Consider the following 22,546-nt stretch of genomic DNA (forward strand, 5'->3'; position numbering starts at 1 on the left):
CTCTCTGTAGCTCTCTGGTGTCAGGCACAGTGAAGGTCTCCCTGGTGTCAGGCACAGTGAAGGTCTCTCTATAGCTCTCTGGTGTCAGGTGGTGCTGGGTTGGTGCTATGTGTAATGCATTGGGGTTCTGTGTTGGGCTCTCCAGTGTCAGGCAGTGTAGGGTAGGTTCTATATGTATTACGGCAGGGTTTTGAGCTTTCCAGTATCAGGAACAGTGCTAGGCTTTCCTTTGCTCTCCGGGGTCAGGCAGTGCTGAGTGGTGCTATGTGCAGTGAATTGGATCACAGTGTTGAGCTTTCCAGTCTAATGCAGTGCTGGACTCTCTGTTTCTTCTTCCTGCCAAGCACAATGATGGTCTTTCTATCCCTCTCTGGTATTAGGCACAGTGCTGGGCTTTCTCTTGCTTTCTGGTGTTAGGTAGTGCTGGGATTATTTTGTGTACAGTGTATTAGGGCACAGTGCTGGGCTCTCTGTAGCTGTCCAGTGTCAGGCAGTGCAGGGTTGGTGCCAGGGGCGGACTGACAACTCATGGGGCCCCCGGGCAATAAGGTATCATGGGCCCCCTGTGTCCTTGCCCAAACTCAAAAAAGCCTATGAAAAAGGTACCAGGGGCATCTCATGGGACCTCCTACTGACCCCAGGCCCTCGGGCTGTGCCCGAGTTTCCAAATGGTCAGTCCGCCCCTGGTTGGTGCTAAATTCAGTATATTGGAGCACAGTGTTGAGCTTGCTAGCATCAGGCACAGTGCTGGGCTTTCTATTGTTCTCTGGTGTCAGTCAGTGCTGGGATAACATATTGTGCAGTGGATTATGTCACAGTGCCTGTCTCTCTGTTTCTCTATGGTGTCAGGAAGTGCAGGGTTGGTGCTATATACAGTGTATCAGAGAACAGTATTGAGTTTTTTGGGGGTCAGTTGTAGTGCTGGACTCTTTGTTGCTAGTGTTGGCCTGATGGTGTCAGACGTGGTGCTGGGCTTTCTGTTGCTCTCTGGTGTTCGACAGTGCTGGGATAATATTATGTACAGTGTATTAGGACACAATGTGGGGCTTTTTGTTGCTCTATGTTTTAGGCAGTGCTAGGATAATGTAATGTATGGTGTATTATAGCACAGTGTGGGGATTTCTGTTCTCTGGTCTGAGGCAGTGCTGGCGTAACCTTATATACAGCCTAGCAGGGCGCAGTGCTGGGTTCTCCTTTGCTCCCTGGTGCCTGGCACAATAGTGGCCTCTCTATCCCTTTCTGGTGACAGGCGCAGTGCTGGACTCTCTGTTGCTTTCAGGTGTCATGCAGTGCTAGGATAATGTACAGGACATAGTGCTAGGCTTTCTGTTGCTCTAAGTTGTCAGGCAGTGCTGGGGTAATTGTATGTATGATGTATTAGGACACAGTGCTGGGCTTTCTGTTGCTCTAAGTTGTCAGACAGTGCTGGGATAATTGTATGTATGATGTATTAGGACACAGTGCTAGGCTTTCTGTTGCTCTCAGTTGTCAGGCAGTGCTGGTATAACGTTATGGACGATGTATTAGGACACAGCGCTGGGCTTTCTGTTGCTCTGAGCTGTCAGGCAGTGCTGGGATAATTGTATGGACTATGTATTAGGACACAGTGCTAGGCTTTCTGTTGCTCTGAGCTGTCAGGCAGTGCTGGGATAACGTTATGGACGATGTATTAGGACACAGTGCTGGGCTTTCTGTTGCTCTGAGTTGTCAGGCAGTGCTGGGATAAGGTTATGGATGATGTATTAGGACACAGTGCTGGGCTTTCTGTTGCTCTGAGCTTGAGCTGTCAGGCAGTGCTGGGGTAATTGTGTGTACGATGTATTAGGACACAGTGCTGGGCTTTCTGTTGCTCTAAGTTATCAGGCAGCGCTGGGGTAATTGTATGGACGATGTATTAGGACACAGTGCTGGGCTTTCTGTTGCTCTGAGTTGTCGGGCAGTGCTGGGATAATTGTGTGTAGGATGTATTAGGACACAGTGCTGGGCTTTCTGTAGCTCCCCGGTGTCAGACAGTGCAGTGACGGTGTTGTATGCAGGATTGGGGCACAGGGTTGAACTTTTCGTCAATGGCAGTGCTGAGATCTCTGTTGCCAGTCAGTGCTGGTCTGATGGTGTCAGTGGGATTTTCTGTGCTTTCTCTCCCAGCAGGTGGGTGGAAAGGAATCTCTCCCCCGTCTCTATACGGTTTCTCGGAAAAGCCTTCACTTATTAGAATCTGCTACAGCCTAGCCCGGCCCCTCCTCCGGAGCTGATTGGATGCAGGAACTGTCAATCATGCAGAGGGCGGGACACGGAGTTTATTACATTGTAAAGTGACAGCAGAGTGACAGTGTGCACCGAGGACAGACACTGACATCCAGAGAGGTAATTATCCTACCATGGGAGAGAGAAGAGAGAGAGTGAGTGAATGAGTGAGTGATTGAGAGAGAGAGAGAGAGGGGTGGAGGGGAGAGAGAGGGGAGAGAGAATGAGTGTGTGTGAGAGAGGAGAGAGATACAGATAGAGATGAGAGAGAGAGAGAGAGTTAGTGGGGAGAGAAAGTTAGGGAAGATAGAAAAGGGAGAGAGGGAGAGGAGAGAGAGGGGGGGGGAGTTAGGGAAGAGAGAGAGAGAGAAAAAGGGGGGTTAGGGAAGAGGGGGGAGATAATACAGAGAGAAGAAAGGACAAAGAAAGTGATAATAAGGAGAGAGAGAAGAAAACGAAGAGAGGGGGGGGGGGGGGGGAGAAAATACAGAGAGAAGAGAGAGAGAGGAGAAGAGAAAGAGAAATAAAGGGAGGAGAGATAAAGGGAGGAGAGAAAAAGGGAGAGAGAGAGAAAGAAATATACAGAGAGAGAAGGGGAGAAGAGAGAGACAGAAAAGAGAGAGAGAGGAAAGAGAAACAGATAAGAAAGAAAGAAAGAAAGAAAGAAAGAAAGAAAGAAAGAAAGAAAGAAAGAAAGAAAGAAAGAAAAAGAAAAGAAAGAAAGAGGCTGCTTGGTGTATGCATTAAATAATACAGAACTATGGTAATTGATGTGAATATATGTCGGAGTGGCAGCACATGGGTACATCTGATCAGTGACATTATAGTGACATATATTATTATATGGGACAGTCTGCACTCAGCACAGCACACAGGTGGATGTATATCGTAAGACAGATGCAGAGTGACAGCACACAGATATCTGTCCTACAATCTAGCCTATGATATCACAGCTGCATTCAGAGACATTATATCCCATTGTATCAATGATTAAAATATTATTCAAATAATAGAAGAATATTGTCACAGAGATATCCTTCTACATTACCAGGTACCGTACATTCTATCTTATTATATCACATTCTATTACATTGGAAGGGTGAAAGCTGCAGTCAGGGCCATTCAATCACTTTGTGGCATGTTGTATCTCATAATGTTAAAATATAATAATAATAATAATAATGATAATGACATGTGCACAGTCTATCTTAATATCACATTTTTTACACAGGTGAATGTATTTATGATAAAGATCTCTTTAAATTACACTGCAGAGTGACAGCACACAGAGAGCTCCACATTATCAGATGTCATATGTTCTATTCTATTACAGCTGCATTCAGAGCCATTATATCACATTGTTTCATGTTATATATAAAATAATAATAATAATAAACATTGGTATATCACCATCTTCTATGGATTTGTAAACAATACAAGCATGCCTAATACAATATATGATTCTATGTCACAACATATTACATAGCTTTACAATACATGAGTCTGTGTCATGATAGATCACTCTTCACTGCATTATGTCACAATATACTACATTAAATTACATTATTTCACCTCGTGTTGCATTATATTATAACACATTGTCATGTTACACTGCCATATTATATAATAGTCTACTACTGCATTATGTCACAGCTTGTCAAATGATAGTAAATTCAATTATATTGCATCACATTGTTATTATATTAAAATATCACATATGACTTTGTACTACATTATATCATATTTGTATTTCATCACAATCTATCACATTACATTTTTTGTTTTAAATAATTATATAAAACATTGGGGTAATTTTACTAAAGGCAAATAGACTGTGCACTTTGTAGGTGCAGCTGCACTCCTTTTCCTTAGTAAATGTATTGCGGTAAAGCTTCGCTCTGTAAAGAATACACAATCAGGTGCAAGAATTTTTTCTTGCACATTTTTTGGAACATGACTAGTCTCTTTGCTTTGAAGGTATCAGATGATAACAGCCAATCAGATTTACCCTAGGTTCACACCTAAGTGTTTTTCTGCAGAAACGCAATACAGTCTATTTAAGATGATTTCCTATGTGACCAAGGGCAGACTGACAACTGATGGGGCCCCTGGGCAATAGGGGATCATGGGGCCCCTGTGTCCTTGCCCAAACTCAAAAAAGCCTATGAAAAAGGTACCAGGGGCATCTCATGGGGCCCCCTACTGACCCCGGGCCCTCGGGCAGTCCCTCAGGGACTGTCCCTCATTTGGAACAAAGTCCCTCTGTCCCTCCTTCCCCCTTATTTGTCCCTCATTTTGATCTGATCTTTATAGTTGTATATAAATTACACATTTTATCTATCAAAAAGTGTTTTACAGTGCTAAACCTTTCATCCAATTTCTAAATTTGTAAATGTAACAAGCAGGGGCGGACTGACAACTCATAGGGCCCCCGGGCAATAGGGGATCATGGGGCCCCTGTGTCCTTGCCCAAACTCAAAAAAGCCTATGAAAAAGGTACCAGGGGCATCTCATGGGGCCCCCTACTGACCCCGGGCCCTCGGGCAGTGCCCAAGTTTCCAAATGGTCAGTCTGCCCCTGTATGTGACATGTTCAGATCTCCACGTTTTCACCCAGTGTGTTTTTTGGAAAGGGTCAGGGACTTTTTTGAACGAAAAAAGTTGCGTTTTTGGTTTTTTAGACTTCCATAGAAATGCTGCAGAAAGCATGTTTTGTGTTTTTGAAGCGTTTTAAATCTGTCTACCAACAAGGAAAATTTAAGAAAGTGCAAAACGCATCAAAAACACAGGTGCAAAAATGCAAAACGCAATTCAAAACGCAACGGCTCAAACGCAACCTGTATAGGTGTGAATCTAACCTTAGCCTTTTGTGAGTTTAGGGCAGCTAGGGGGATGCTGATTGGTTGTTTTGAGTTGCTGCAGTCTGGGTGGTACTGCGCTCCTTATATAGGATGTATATTATATATACTGTCACAGCTGAAGTTGTGTATTTACTTTTTCTGTTTTTTAGATTTTACTGCAGAAGAATTTTTTTTTTTTGTAATCCTAAGGCTAAGTTCACACTAGTTTTGTAGGCATTTGAGGGACATTTTAATTTATAATGAAAATTATAGACGTGGCAGCACACAGTGCTGTTCACACTGAAGCATTAGTGTCGCGGCAAAATTGACGCCTCATGTAAGGTCAGGAGGACTTGAAGCCTTCCAACACCTCCCATTCAAGTCTATGGTGAAGTTCCTCAAACGCCTGGCAAGTGTTTTTGAGGCATTTGCGAGGCATTTGCAAAGCGGGACGTTAATACCATTAACTTCATTATAGGCATTTGTGGTGCGGTTTTAATGCTTGGAAAATGCCTCAAAAACACGTATAGGGTGTTTGGGGAGCATTAAAAAGCAACTAATGCCTATCAAACCCTATAGGGGTGTCTGGAAAGAAGTCAAGTTAGAACAAGCCCTTAGAGTTTTGTGGCCGCTTGTATAATAAACAACTTAAAGATCACAAAAGAAAAGCAGAGTTTGCAGCGCTGGTACTTCATCTCTGCGGCGGTAGATGCTGCGAAGGGATTCTATATTTAGACATTCAGGAAATGGCGTGTCTTTGTGACAAGTGTCAGGTAAAGAGAAGTGGCTTTATTTTGTGTCGAGGATCGCTGAACCGAGAGAATGCTGAACTTTGAATATTGTTTAAAAAAATAGTTAATTTTGTAGCATTTAATATAAAAAATGGCAAAAATGTAAAACCAATAAAAGATAAAAAAATAGCTTTTTCTACAAAGTTCATCTTCAATCCAGAGATTTCCCCTGCAATCCTTTTTTCTGCCTCTAGAGGTCTTCAGTCTGATGCCCAGCATAATTCAACCTACATCCTCTGAGCCCAGGTTATCCTAGACCCTCCCCGAGCATGTGATACCAGGTCACTAATCATGTAATAATGATTATAGAGCTGTGTTTATTATTGCCTTTTATATCTGCCTGGACTTCAGATTTAACCCCTTGGTGCCGGTGCCTCCTGGCCCTTTAAGGGTTTCAGAAGCCGGGAGGTGGGCGGGGTTTTAAGGTCATGTGACTGCCGTGATTCGCCGTCACGGTGGTCTCATGATCAGGAAAGGTGCTGGTCGAAAGAGGGGATCTGGACCTTTCCGTGAGTACCGGACATGTGTGCAGGGCGCGCTCTCAGCGCATATGGTTTTTTTAATTGCACGCAAATGTGCGCCCGCTCGGCATCTAGGCTCAGACGCCGGGAGGCCGCACATTTGTGTGCGGCCGGCGTGAAGAGGTTAAAGTGTATTTTTTAAAATACAACTAGTGCAAGAATGTGACCGGGTGTCCTTTAATCTCCTGCAAAGCAGAGCTCAGACTGGGAGAGGAGCAGCACAGGAATCCAATCAGATGAGCTACCATGTTCATGTACTGGTAGAGACAGGGGCAGACTGACAACTCATGGGGCCCCCGGGCAATAGGGGATCATGGGACCCCTGTGTCCTTGCCCAAACTCAAAAAAGCCTATGCAAAAGGTACCAGGGGCATCTCATGGGGCCCCCTACTGACCCCGGGCCCTCGGGCAGTGCCCGAGTTTCCAAATGGTCAGTCCGCCCCTGGGTAGAGAGCATGTTAATAGGAGAAGAGAACAGAGTGACTTCATCAGTGAACTGTTCCAATCACAGTCTGTGGGCAGGGAACTGACCAGTATTGTATTTCCTAACTGCAGGGAAGAAAAGTCTGGTCAACACTCTGGCTGTGCCTAATGGCAGAGCTCTGTAAATCTCAGGGCTGGATGGACAGAAATACAAATCATTTGGTAGATAAGGCAGCTCCTATACACGTTGCAGCTGTTTCCCTAGAAATCAGCTTCTAAATTTATAATTGCAAATTTTGTTTTTTTTTTACATGCTTGCTGTACCATATTTTCATAGCACATCGCAGACTCGCCTCTAGTGGCTGTCTTCATAGCTGTCCCTGACTGCAGCAAAAGTAAAAAGGAAACATATTCCAGGCTTTCATTTCAAGGTCATTTTCACTCTGACACATCTACAGACACCTTTCTCCTGGAGAAAATCAGTGTGAATTCTGCAGGAAATATGTTTGAATTTCAGTCTTGGTTTACACTCCTGCGACCTGAAAGTCGCGCAACTCACAGTGCGACTTTGCCAGGCGACTTGAGTACGACTTTGAAGCGACTTTGAAGCTACTTTCAGGGGCCTGGGTAATCTTCCTGTAATGTCGGATCCAAATCACATCAATATAGATGAGGATCCGACTTGGAGGCAACTTCCATTAAAGTCTATGGGCACAAGTCGGATAGAAGTCACACATCAATATAGAGGAGGATCCGACTTGGAGGTGACTTCCATTAAAGTCTATGGGCACATGTCGGATAGAAGTCGCCTTAAAGTAGTACAGAAACATTTTCTAAAGTCGGAGCGACTGCTTACTACTAACCCCTGCATTCTGTGATACATACTACTGATCTCTGAAGTTTGCCTTATTTACTGCTAACTCCTGAACTCTGCATTACATACTACTGACCTCTGCATTCTGCTTTACTTACTCCTGACTTCAGCACTGTGAATTACATACTACTGATCCCTGAACTATGAACTACGTATCCCTGATCCCCCATTCTGCATTACATACTACTGACCTCTGCAGTCTGCTTTACTTAATCCTGACCTATGCACTCTGGATTACACATTACTGAGACCTGTACTCTGTGTTACTTATTCCTGACCTCTGCACTTTGAATTACATACTACTGACCCCTGAACTATGCGTTACCTACTCCCGACCCTACATTGCACATTTCGCACTACTGACCTCTGCACTCTGTGTTACTTACTCCTGATTCTTGCACTCTGCATTACATACTACTAACCTAAGAACTCTGTGTTACTTACTGCTGACCCTGCATTCTGTGATACATACTACTGATCTCTGAAGTTTGCCTTACTTATTGCTGACTCCTGAACTCTGCATTAGATACTACTGACCTCTGCACTCTGTGTTACTTACTGCTGACCCCTGCATTCTGTGATACATACTACTGATCTCTGAAGTTTGCCTTACTTATTGCTGACTCCTGAACTCTGCATTAGATACTACTGACCTCTGCATTCTGCTTTACTTACTCCTGACCTCTGTACTGTGAATTGCATACTAATGACTTCTGCACTCTGTGTTACTTACTCCTGACTCTTGCACTCTGCATTACATACTGCTAACCTCTGAACTCTGTGTTACTTACTACTGATCCCCGCATTCTGCATTACATACTACTGATCCCTGGATTCTGCTTTACATACTACTGATCCCTGCATTCTGCTTTACATACTACTGATCCCTACATTCTGCATTACATAGTACTGACCTCTGCATTTTGCTTTATATACTACTGACCTCTGCATTCTGCTTTACTCAACCTCAACCTATGCACTCTGTATTACACCCTACTGAGTTCTGAACTCTACATACTTACTCCTGAGCTATGCACTCTGCATTACTTACTCCGGATTAATGCACTGTGAATTACATACTAATGACCTCTGCACTCTGTGTTACTTACTGCTGACCCCTGCATTCTGTGATACATACTACTGATCTCTGAAGTTTGCCTTACTTATTGCTGACTCCTGAACTCTGCATTACATACTACTGACCTCTGCATTCTGCTTTACTTACTCCTGACCTCTGCACTGTGAATTGCATACTAATGACTTCTGCACTCTGTGTTACTTACTCCTGACTCTTGCACTCTGCATTACATACTGCTAAACTCTGAACTCTGTGTTACTTACTACTGATCCCTGCATTCTGCATTACATACTACTGATCCCTGCATTCTGCATTACATACTACTGATCCCTGCATTCTGCATTACATACTACTGATCCCTACATTCTGATTTACATACTACTGACCTCTTTGTTACTTACTACTGATCCCTACATTCTGCATTACATACTACTGATCCCTGCATTCTGCATTACATACTACTGATTCCTGCATTCTGATTTACATACTACTGACCTCTTTGTTACTTACTACTGATCCCTACATTCTGCATTACATACTACTGACCTCTTTGTTACTTACTACTGATCCCTACATTCTGCATTACATACTACTGACCTCTTCATGCTGCTTTACTTAACCCCGACCTCTGCACTCTGCTTTACACCCTACTGAGCTCTGAACCCTGCATACTTACTCCTGAGCTATGCACTCTGTATTACTTACTCTGGACTTATGCACTGTGAATTACATACTACTGACCCCTTAAATGGAGCCTTACGAGGTTATATCTTGAAAACAAAACCCAAGTTCCATCCTGGTGATCTTGATTTCTCTCATGTTATTCAGGCAGATCTCCACCTACTCCCTCTGCCTACCCCCCCCCCCCCCAGCGCCCCCACCCCGCTCCAGCCCTTCCTCAGTCCATCTAGAACAATAGAGTCCATCTCTAACAGAGAGATCAGAGGAAGATCTCAGGTGACTCTTTCTTACCTCCTTTTGTCTTCTCTCCCATCAGATGTGTGACCGTAACAGTGGTCGGAGGCTGCGGCAGTGGCTGATTGAGCAGATCGACAGCGGGCACTACCCCGGGCTTATCTGGGAAAATGACAGCAAAAGTCTCTTCCGCATCCCCTGGAAACACGCCGGGAAGCAGGATTACAATCAGGAAGTGGACGCCTCCATCTTCAAAGTAAATACGCGCACCACCCTTCTCAGGAACCACAGATCAGTTGTGAGGTTTGGAATCAGTTCTCCAGCAGAAGGCAGCTGGGCTTGGAAACACCAGAAGTATACTAACCGATCGTCAAAGTAAAGGGGATCGGTCAAATGAGAAAGGGAGGATGTCACCAGCACAGTGAGGATCACCAATTGGGGTCCAAAAGTTTTAATGAACGATCACATAGTTACAGCAAGGAAACGTTTCGGAGTCTCGCAGGACCCCTTCATCAGGCATGAAGCTACATGCCTGATGAAGGGGTCCTGCGAGACTCCGAATCATTGCCTTGCTGTAACTATGCGATCGATCATTAAAACATTTGGCCCCATACTGGTGATCCTCGCTGTGCTGGTGACATTCTTCCTTGCTGATTCTGTTCGGTTCCAGCCGACGGTCACTGTAGCACCCACTTATACACATCGCCATTTTAACCCAGGAACGTGTGCGTTTGGATTGCACTTTGATGCGTTTTTGATGCGTTTCAGTTTTAATCTACCTAGCAACAAGAAGAAAAAAGCAAAACGCTTCAAAAACGCATGTGCAAAAACACTGCAGAAACGGATCAAAATAAAACTGCATGGATGTGAACCTAGCCTTCCCATTCCTCTTACCACAATGATGGGGTGACAACACAGGAGCACATTTGGGAGACAAGGAGGCAATGGGACAGGTTCACATCTCTGCGTTTTCACCCGGTGTGGTTTTTTGGAAAGGGTCAGGGTTTTTTTTAAATGCAAAACATTACATTTTTGGTTCCATAGACTTCAATGGAGAAGCTGCAGAAATGCATGTAGTGCGTTTTTGATGCGTTTGCCTTATGAAGGGGTCCTGCGAGACTCAGAAACGTTGCCTTGCAGTAACTATGCGATCGATCATTAAAACATTTGGCCCCATATTGGTGATCCTCGGTGTGCTGGTGACATCCTCCCTTGCTGATTCTGTTCGGTTCCAGGCGATGGTCACTGCAGCACCCACTTATACACACTGCCATTTTTAATGCAGGAACACGTGCGTTTGGATTGCACACTTGCAGTCAAATGAGAAGACGCCTGGGTGAAATGCCTCAGATGGAAGCTGCCAACTTATGGCTCCTGACTTCACTCACAATGGAGCAGGTTCACCCTCTCAGGCTTCCACCTGAAGCTTCTCACAAAGGAACTCACGACGAAGTGCCTTGAAAGGGTTTCAATTGACGGACCGGCCCATTTTGTTTCTGGTGGAGTGTGACGGCAGAAATGTATATTGACCATGTCAGCCCCGATGTGAAGCGTCCGGTAATCTCCTCCCCTTTGCTGCGCAGGGGACTGAATGCCTACATCGCTGCGAAGTGGGATGGCAACAGAAACAAGACGGCCCACTGGCGGGACTCCGCCCACACCCTGGCGGGACTCCGCCCACACCCTGGCGGAATGGAGCAGCAAGATTGGGAGATGATCGGAGGAGGTCCTAGAACTAGATCAACACATCGGGGCTGTAGTGGTCAATGTACTCTTAGGCTCAGGGGCGGACTGACAACTCATGGGGCCCCCGGGCAATGGGGGATCATGGGGCCCCTGTCTCCTTGCCCAAACTCAAAAAAGCCTATGAAAAAGGTACAAGGGGCATCTCATAGGGCCCCCTACTGACCCTGGGCAGTGCCCGAATTTCCAAATGGTCAGTCCGCCCCTGTTTAGGCTGCATTCACACTTGAGCGTTTTGTAGCTCGAAGCTCCAAAAACGCTGAAACTTAAAAAAAATCAATTGTTCTCTATGCAGGGGCGTCCCTAGGGTTGGTGTCACCCGGTGCGATAACACTTGGTGACACCCCCTCCGATGCTCATTGGCTTGCTTTACAACTTACCTTTTTTCGTGGAACGGGTCCGGTGGCACCCCGTGCGGTAGGTGTCCCCCCCGGTGCAGCGCACACCCCTGCATCTGCCTAGGGACTCCACTGTCTCTATGGTGCCTGTTCACACCTGATCACATGAACAGGCACCATAGAGAACAATTGATTTTTTTTTAAGTTTGAGCATTTTTAGAGCTTCGGCTTTCAAGTGTGAATGCAGCCTAAAGGTGGGAATACACGACCGAGAGGCGTTCGTTCATTGGTCAAAATCGTGGCCCACATTAACCAATCTAAAAAAATTGTTCGTCGGGCAATGCGTAGTGTTGACGTCTTCAGTACAAGTGGAAGTGATGCGGCGTGCATGTGACCTTGTAGCCACGCCCTTCTGACCACAACGATCGATATACACAACGATTACCAGCAATGAGGATAATATCGTCTATTACATGACCTATATACATAAATAGTGATACATAAACTATAATCTGCAGAATTCTGCTTTCATTATCTCATTCGGCCGATCGACTTTTAACATTTGGATTTTTCGTTCGTGTTTACGAAGATTCCTTGGACATAAACATCCGGGTCATCTTCTGTTTCCGCTCATGCGTGATCGCGCTTGATAGATTTTTTTCGTACGACCGTCATACCGCCGCATAGAAAATCGGTCATTTGTATGCGAAACGACAACATTTTTCACTGTTGATCAACCGGATTTTTTTATCGTTCACAATATTGTTATCGGTTAAAACATCCTGCTCATCAACGAAGAGAAAATCGTTCGATCAATGGTTCTGTGGAATTTTTCATACGATTTTCTTATCGTGTGTACAGAGCATTACACGCAGGTCACATTTGTCAACTGCCAATCAAAGCAACATTTAGAGCAGGGGTGTCAAACTGGCGGCCCTCCAGCTGTTGCGAAACTACAAGTCCCATCATGCCTCTGCCTTTGGGAGTCATGCTTGTAACTGTCAATCTTGCAATGCCTCATGGGACTTGTAGTTTGGCAACAGCTGGAGGGCTGTCAGTTTGATTTAGAGTTTTAGGGAGAGAGACCCCCTTTAAGAGGATCAGGTATCAATGAATTGACAGCAGTTATAGGTGGAGCTCTGATGGATTGCATGATCCCCAACTCCTTGGATCTCTCTGGGACTTCATTGATTGGAGTTCTTTCTTGGAGTTCTCACCTCTACATTTCATTATATCTAAGTCCTGGTTCACACTGATGCGGTGGGGAATTTGCAGCGTTTTCCACACCACATCAGAATCGCACCCTGTTCATGCGAACCGCAGGTGTGTATGTTAACAAAACCCCAAAATCGGTCCGCAAAATGCGGTGCGATGTACAGAATCGGATCATAGGTGTGAATACCCATGCGATCCGATTCTAGTGCGGACCAAAAAAGGGTCCTGCACCTCTTTGGTGCAGATGCGTTGCGATTTGAGCCATACATTATGTACATACATCCAATCGCACGGAACACAATTTGCATGTGATTTGCACAGGAGTGCGGCGCGGTTCCTATGCGAATCACATGCGATGTACTACACCGCATGAGTGTGAACCCAGCCCAAATGTCTAACTGACACCACACAAGGTCAACCGGACATCTCCTTCCCCACAAGACATGAGACTGATGTCAGAGGGTGAATCCCTTTAAATGGACACAGCGGTGGGGTGGGTGTAGCTGGGAGCCCAAGTGCAGAGATCATACCAATGAAGTCTTTGAAAAGTATTAAAAGTCGATCGATCCATCCTCTCCAAAACTGACGTGGGTCAAAATAGGGACATAAATGTGAAAGCCAGGGGCGGACTGACCATACGGAAACTTGGGCACTGCCTGAGGGCCTGGGGTCAGTAAGGGGCCCCATGAGATGCCCCTGGTAATTTTTCATTAGCTTTTTTGGGTGTGGTTTGAGTGTGGGCGAGGACACAGGGGCCCCATGAACCCCTATTGCCCAGGGGTCCCATGAGTTGTCAGTCCACCCCTGGTGATGGTGGAGATCGCTGATCACAACTGCAGAGCACACGGGCAGGAATATGAGTTCAGGAATGCATGGCGAGCGTTCAGCCTGGAGGGGGTTAATGAGGAAGAAGCTCACTTACTTCCCTTTTACAGAGCAAATAAAACTTTTTATTCAAATCTGGCTGTCCGGGGTCAGGGAAGACTGCTGAACACGCACTCACTGTAAATAATACAATGCCATGGAAACTTCACTTATGAAACACGCTAACCGATAATAACATTTAATAAAAGGAGAATGCCACGCATGCGCCAAGAGGAGCGTGTTGTGGGATGGATTGCAATCATGGAGATGCAGCTTCTACTTCAGGCCCCTGCTGCCATCGCGGAGTAGTCAGAATCTGCAGCTTCACCACGCAGAAAGCAATATTAATCATTAGTGTGGATACAGAGAGACATGGCCACATGGTGGAAACTAGCTATTAGTAAGTGGTCAAAGAGGAACAGCATTAATTATATATATATATATATACATATTACTTGGTCCAGGGTTCAATAATAATAATAATACTATACATTTTTTAAATAATAAATTATGATGTGTATCATTAAAAATGATACTATTTTCATATTATTGTTATCATCATCATCAATAGTACTACTATTACTTCTAATAAAAACATTTATAATAATATTCTCCCTTTTAAATAATAAATGATGATGATTATTAAAAAAAACACTGTTTTTTAAATAATTTAAAATTTTTTTTTCATTTTTTCAATGATAATACTATTATTATATTATTATTATTATTATACAGGATTTATATATTATTATTATACAGGATTTATATATTATTATTATTATTATTATACAGGATTTATATATTATTATTATACAGGATTTATATATTATTATTATATACAGGATTTATATATTATTATTATACAGGATTTATATATTATTATTATATACAGGATTTATATATTATTATTATTATACAGGATTTATATATTATTATTATACAGGATTTATATATTATTATTATTATTATACAGGATTTATATATTATTATTATACAGGATTTATATATTATTATACAGGATTTATATATTATTATTATATACAGGATTTATATATTATTATTATTATACAGGATTTATATATTATTATTATACAGGATTTATATATTATTATTATTATTATACAGGATTTATATATTATTATTATACAGGATTTATATATTATTATTATTATTATTATACAGGATTTATATATTATTATTATACAGGATTTATATATTATTATTATTATTATTATTATTATACAGGATTTATATATTATTATTATACAGGATTTATATATTATTATTATTATACAGGATTTATATAGCGCCAACAGTTTGCTCAGCGCTTTACAATATAATACTACAAAAATATTCCCCTTTCAATCATATACATTATATATTATTTATTTATTTATCGAGTTTATATAGCGCCAAAGGGTTTGCTCAGCGCTGTACAATAGAGGGGGGGACAATACATGAAACAGTACAGTAACATCAAACAGGACACAAGGGGTAAGAGGGCCCTACTCTTTCGAGCTTACAATCTAGGAATTTATCATTATATATCTATATATATTATCATATACTATATCATATACTAAACTATACTCTTTTCATATTATTATTGATATTATTATATTACTACTACTGCTATTACTAATATTCCCCTTTTTTAAATAATAAATGATGATGATGATTATTAAAAAAAATACAGTATATACTTTTTCTATTTAATAATGATGGAGACGATGATGATTATTAATAATAATAAAAAATATTACAATAATAACAATCTATTAGCGCATAATAATCACATTTATAAGCGTCTGCGTTTGAAATTTTTTTTTAACTCTTCCAGTTCACGATGCTGTCCAGAGCCTTTTTTCATCATGAAAAATGCATGCAAAGCGTTTTCAAGGTGCTCAGATGGACAAAACACTGAACACAGGATGTTCCTACCAAGCTTGTCACACATTGTAATGACCAATTCACACCTCAGACCTCTCCCACCCTTGGAAACAAAAGATATGTTAATGACCAATTCACACCTCAGACCTCTCCCACCCTTGGAAACAAAAGATATGTTAATGACCATTCACACCTCAAATTCCTCATGAAGACCCCCTGCCAGGAGATCTTAATGACTCCCTCCACCAGACACCTGACCCACCCTTGGAAACAAAAGAAATGTTAATGAGCAACTCACACCTAATAATTTCACCACATACTGCTGTCTCTGCTTCTACTCTCTGTATTTCTCTGAAAGAGTCTGAAATAGTTAATAATTTACCACTTTTCAGAGCATTCTGGGTATTTGGGAGGTTCTCCTGTGCATATCTTTAAAAAACACTTCTAAAGCCATGCAGACCCCCATGGCCTGTACTTTTTTATTTTTTTTTAAAGAAAAATTAAAGAAAAACAAACTGATGTGTGGGTAATGTTGGTGCAAATAGTGCTTACCAGAGCTCATCTTTACATAACCAGTTCTTCTCTTTATAGGCCTGGGCGATATTTAAAGGAAAATTTAAAGAGGGCGATAGGGCGGAGCCAGCGACGTGGAAGACCCGCCTACGCTGCGCTCTCAACAAAAGCCCCGACTTTGAGGAGGTGACAGAGAGATCCCAGCTGGACATTTCGGAGCCGTACAAGGTGTACCGGATCGTCCCGGAGGAAGAGCAGAAATGTGAGTGGTTGACCCTGAGTCATGTGATTGTTTGTTAGTATTCCGAAGGCGGAGCTAGTGACAGATCTAAAGATTATTTATTATTATTATTATTATTATTAATTATAATAATAATAACAACAACAATGTAACTTTTTTTGCAATGGGAGAACAGCTAATGGGTAGACATCCAACCTAAATCCACCACCTTCATTCACCTTCTGTAATACTTCATGGATGGGGAAACGCATGCAGCAGCAGAGCAGGGAAAACGCTCATTGCAGTATGAGAAAGGAGTTTTTTTCCTCTTCCAACTAACCAGGTGTGAAGGTGAAAGAAGCACAAACAAATTCAAATTCCCCAGAAAGGATTGTACTTTTTTGAACCTGGTAATTGGTTTTATGTGACTATTTACCATACATGTGCTCCCTCTTTACCCCCACCCCGGTATTCCTATGCCCTGCCCTGATATTCCTATGCCCCGCCCCTGTATACCTATGCCCCGCCCCGGTATTCCTATGCCCCGCCCCAGTATTCCTATGCCCCGCCCTGGTATTCCTATCCCGGACCCGGTATACCTATGCCCCGCCCCGGTATACCTATGCCCCGCCCTGATATTCCTATGCCCCACCCTCTTTAGAGAGCACCACCTGCCTGGTATTGGACTGGATTTGTAGGGTTGTCTACCTGCACCTTGCAGTGGATTCAGCTGATTGGCGAATTATAGTGCTGGCAGGAATTGTATGTTTAACAAATGGTGTGGGGTTCCCCTAATAATTCATACCAGGCTTCTCAGGTCCAATGTGAATTTTAAGTGGGAACCCCCCCAAAAAAACATTGTGCCCCCCCCAAAAAAGCTATGCTAGACCCCTATCTGAACTTGGCCAGGAAGGGGGAAAAAGCCCTGAGCCACACCTGCCCACACACCCTCAACATGGGGGCACCCTTTATGAGAGGCTTTCACCATCCCTGTGCTGAGTTCCCGGATCTGTACACCCGCTGTGTCCATTTTGAGAGGTTCCCACCATCCCTGTGCTGAGTTCCTGGGTCTGTACACCTGCTGTGCCCATTATGAGGGGTTCCCACCATCCCTGTGCTGAGTTCCTGGGTCTGTTCACCTGCTGTGCCCATTATTAGGGGTTCCCATTATCCCTGTCCTGAGTTCACGGGTCTGTACACCTGCTGTACCCATTATGAGGGGTTCCCACCTACCCTGTGCTGAGTTCCCAGGTCTGCACACCTGCTGTGCCCATTATGAGGGGTTCCCACCTTCCCTGTGCTGAGTTCCCGGGTCTGTACACCTGCTGTGCCCATTATTAGGGGTTCCCATTATCCCTGTCCTGAGTTCACGGGTCTGTACACCCGCTGTGCCCATTATGAGGGGTTCCCATCATCTCTGTGCTGAGTTTCCGGGTCTGTACACCTGTTGTGCCCATTATGAGGGTTTCCCACCATCCCTGCTGGATTGGATATCTAATATAATAAAAATGTAATTTATATGAAGAAGCACCCCGTGGTGGATTGGAACCCCCCAAAATTCAGGATGGGGTGGGGTTAGAGTCGGTAGTGATGGCAGGCAGACACCAGCGGTGGACCCAGCTCACTAGGACTCCGCCTACAACTGGATTGTCTGTATGTAGTACTTTACTTCACTGACAACATCATCAATTTCATTTTGAAGGTAAAATTGTGGGGACCAACATGAGTGAACTCACAGAGATGGACTGCAGCTCCTCAGAAATGGAGGTAAGAAGATAAAAGGAAATGATGAAATCCCTCCATTCAGTAAGTTAGCGAATTATATAAAACAATCAGCAAACATATTATATATTTCAGGTACTTATATAACACTTTACATATATATTGTACATTCACATCAGTCCCTAACCCTCAAGGGGTGTACAATCTAAGGTCCCTAACTCACATTCATACATACACATACTAGGGACAATTTAGACAGGAGCCAATTCACCTACCAGCATGTCTTTGGAGTGTGGGAGGAAACCCAAGTTTCCCAGAGGAAACCCACACAAGCACAGGGAGAACATGCAAACTCCAGGCAGGTGGTGCTGTGGTTGGGATTCAAACCAATGACCTGAGTACTGCCAGGCGGAAGTGCTAACCATTTAGCCACTGTGCTACCCAAACATATGTGAATTATTATTAGTATAATAACCTGATATCTGTTTTTATATAAACTTCCCTTCATTCCCTGCACCGCTCCAACACTGCGCACCTGCTGGACTGCATTGTAGAATTCTGCCATCCCCACATGTTTCAGGCTTTGGGGGATGTCAAGGGAAGAATTAGAGGAGGTGGACAGGGAAGACCTCGCTAGTGATCAATGTCGTTAATTCATAGGGGCGTCCCTAGGGTGGGTGTCACCCGGTGCGATAACACTTGGTGACACCCCCTCCGATGATCCCCGCAGAATGGATTGGATCTGCAGATTGAGCATAATGGATCAGACTCCGATCCATTATACTCAATCCTCAGATCCGATCCATCCTGCGGGGATCGTCGGCTTACTTTACGACTTACCTTTTCGTGGAGCGGGTCTGGTGTCACCTCGTATAGGTTGCATGCCGACGATCCCCGCAGGATGGATAGGATCTGCGGATCTGCGGATTGAGCATAATGGATCTGAGTTCATTATGCTCCCCAATCCGCAGATCCAATCCATCCTGCGGGGATCATCGGCATGTAACCTATATGGAGCAACACTGGACCCAAAAAGGTAAGTTGTAAAGCAAGCCGATAATCCCCGCAGGATGGCTTTGGGGGATGGCAAGGGAAGAATTAGAGGAGGTGGACAGGGAAGACCTCACTAGTGATCAATGTCGTTAATTCATAAAGGCAGAGGCGTCCCTAGGGTTGGTGTCACCCGGTGCGATAACACTTGGTGACACCCCCTCCGATGATGCCCGCAGAATTGGGGAGCATAATGAATCGGAGTCCGATCCATTATGCTCAATCCGCAGATCCGATCCATCCTGTGGGGATCGTCGGCTTGCTTTACAACTTGCCTTTTCGTGGAGCGGGTCTGGTGTCACCCCGTGCGGTAGATGTCACCCGGTGCAGCACACACCCCCTGCACCTGCCTAGGGGAGAGCAGCCTCCAGGAGGGGGGTGACACAGGAACTCTGGGGCGTGGTGTTGACCACAGGAGCAGCCAAACAGAATCACAAATATCTTTTTTTTCCATAGACCAGGCCACAGCTGTGTTCATTTGCTGGCTTGGAGTTGAGCTGTATCCATGAACATAACTTCTTTAAGACTCCATTCACATTAGCGCGTCACGTGATTTCCAGCGTGACTTTGGAGTGACTCGTGGTGCAACTTTTATCCAACATTTATTGAACCAAAGTTACATCAAAAGTCGTACCAAAGTAGTGCAGGAACTATTTTCAAGTCCCTGCGGCTTGAGGTTGTACAGATTTGAATGGTATTCGTTGGGACACACGGGGTGCGACTTGTTGGGGTTGACGTTGGTGTCCAGAGTGTGAATGGACTCTTAACTTTGGCAATGAAAACTTTGTATACATTTGTATCACTTTTTACATTCATGTTACTGTCTTGATTTAACCACCTCCTGTCCGGCAAAAAAAAAATCCCCGTGGTGAATAAATACCACCAAAATAAAGTTTTATCTGTCTAAAAAAATGCTAAAAAATTCATATGGGTACAGTGTTGCATGACCGCGCAATTGTCATTCAAAGTGTGATAGCGCTGAAAGCTGAAAATTGACCTGGGCAGGAAGGGGGTGAAAGTGTCCGGACTGGAAGTGGTTAAAGAGAACCTGTCATTATATAAGTGCAGTGGCAGCCATTACTGACTTTATAAGATGTTGCCGGGTCCCAGGCTGCCATACTTGTTGAGTTCGGTGACTTAATTGGGTCCAGGTTTGTCCCGGATCAGGATGAGCATGACAGTCAGGAAGAAGTGGCTTTTATTAAGGCTTGGCTCACACCTCTGCAGTTTGCGTTTGATCTATTTCTGTAGCGCTTGTTGCAGTGCGTTTTTGCACGTGTTTTTCACAGCGTTTATTGTCTTTTTTTTGTTGTTGTTTTTATGCAAGTTAAAACGCAAAACACATCAAAAACGCACGTGTTTCTGCCATGTATCCATCAAAGCCTAACGCACCATGTTGTGTTTAAAAAAAGTCCCTGACCCATCCCAAAAATGCATAGGTGTGAACGTGTCACATAGGAAACCATGTTAAATGGACTGCAGTGCCTTTCTGCAAAACGCACTAGAAACGCATCGTTGTGATCCAGCCCTTGGTAGATATTGTTCTTTCCTGTCTCTGAATGGCTCCTTTGTGTTTCAGACGTCTGCGGAAGACTTCTTGGTGAACATCAAGCGCAGCCCGTCCCCGGCCAAGGACAGCTGTCAGAAGCCAGGGTCACATGACTGGTGGATGTACCCTCACAGTGCAGGTATTGCACCCTCACACCATACACTGCCCCCCCCCCATAAGGATACACAGGGATGGAGAATGGAGGCGTGGCCCTATGTTAAGTGCTCTCTTAACCAGGGGTGGACTGACCATTTGAGCACTCGGGCACTGCCCGGGGGCCCGGGGTCAGTAGGGGGCCCCATGAAATGCCCTTGGCACTTTTTATAGGCTTTTTTGGGTGTGCTTTGAGTGTGGGGAAGGACACAGGGGCCCCATGATCCCCTATTGCCCAGGGGCCCCATGAGTTGTCAGTCCGCCCCTGCTCTTAACCCCTTCTGCAATCTGTAGATTTACATTCTCAGGCTCCATACTGCTGTGCCTGTGTGCTGCAGTGTGCGCATGAAATGGCTTACTCTGATTTCACTGCACACTGTTCTCATAATGTACATGAAGGCTCCATTTACACTTGTGCAACTTCAAAATCCTGCAATTTTCATTGCGACTTTACAGTGCGACTTGATGCGACTTTGACTCAATGTTGTTGCTACTTTGATACAACTTTGGCTTTGATCACGGATGATTGTTTTTGGTTTACAAAGTCGCACACAAGTATCATGAATATCATGAATATCATTCTGGTGCGTCTTTGGAGGGTTTACATTAGGGTTGCCACCTCATCCCTTTAAACCCGAACACATTAATTACACAGGTTCTGGGGCTAATTTAATGCAAATAAGGCACTGACCCACATGGAAGAAAAATATATTTTAAATATATTTTTTAAATATTCTTCCCTAATATATTGACAAATATTTAAAATACTACAATTTTGGCCTTTTTTTATATATTACAAAATATCTGAAAAATATTTTTTTAAATATATATTTTTTAAATCTATTCTTCAGATTTTTTTTTAACATATAAAAAAGTCATTTTAACATATATTTTTACATATATTTATAAATGCATTCCAAAAATGTAGAGTAAATGTATTTATAAAGACATACAGCATATTTGAAAATGTATTTTTAAAAATATTTTTCATATATTTTGTAATATATAAAAAATGCATTTGAACATACAGTGTGTATATATATATATATACTGTATATATATATATATATATATATATATATATATGTACTGTATGTTCAAATGCATTTTTTTATATTATAAAATATCTGAAAAATATTTTTAAAAATATATATTTTTTAAATCTATTCTTCAGATTTTTTTTTAACATATAAAAAAGTAATTTTAACATATATTTTTACATATATTTGTAAATGCATTCCAAAAATGTAGATTAGATGTATTTTCAAAGACATACTGTATATTTGAAAATGTATTTTTAAAAATATTTTTCAGATATTTTGTAATATATAAAAAAACACATTTCAACATGTATATAGTTATTGAAATATATTTTGAAATATATTGAATCCGGCCAAAATTGTAGTATTTCAAATATAGGTCAATATATTTGGGAAGAATATTTTTAAAATATATTTCAAATATATTTTTCTTCCATGTGGGAAGTGAGTTTAATTACCACCTTAATCAGCCCCAGAACCTGTGTAATTGATATGTGTTCGGTTTTAAAGGGATGAGGTGGCCACCCTAGTTTACATTGAAGTCTATGGCCCTCAAGTGACATG

General features: G+C 43.0%; 1 protein-coding gene across 1 annotated transcript in view; it reads left to right on the forward strand.

The window, feature by feature from the left end:
- The first annotated feature begins 2,299 nt into the window (after window positions 1-2,299).
- IRF8 (interferon regulatory factor 8) overlaps window positions 2,300-22,546 on the forward strand; it is a 37,360-nt gene continuing 17,113 nt past the window's right edge. Inside the window, exons 1-5 of the mRNA XM_089663613.1 lie at window positions 2,300-2,364; window positions 9,768-9,941; window positions 16,327-16,510; window positions 18,171-18,235; window positions 20,820-20,928. Coding sequence (XP_089519739.1) covers window positions 9,768-9,941; window positions 16,327-16,510; window positions 18,171-18,235; window positions 20,820-20,928 — 532 coding nt within the window. The 5' untranslated portion in view covers window positions 2,300-2,364. The remainder of the gene's footprint in view (window positions 2,365-9,767; window positions 9,942-16,326; window positions 16,511-18,170; window positions 18,236-20,819; window positions 20,929-22,546) is intronic.

The sequence above is a fragment of the Staurois parvus genome, unplaced genomic scaffold (assembly GCF_062004578.1).
Source record: "Staurois parvus isolate SC_StPar_1 unplaced genomic scaffold, SC_StPar_1.0 ptg001731l, whole genome shotgun sequence".
Classification (NCBI taxonomy): domain Eukaryota; kingdom Metazoa; phylum Chordata; class Amphibia; order Anura; family Ranidae; genus Staurois; species Staurois parvus.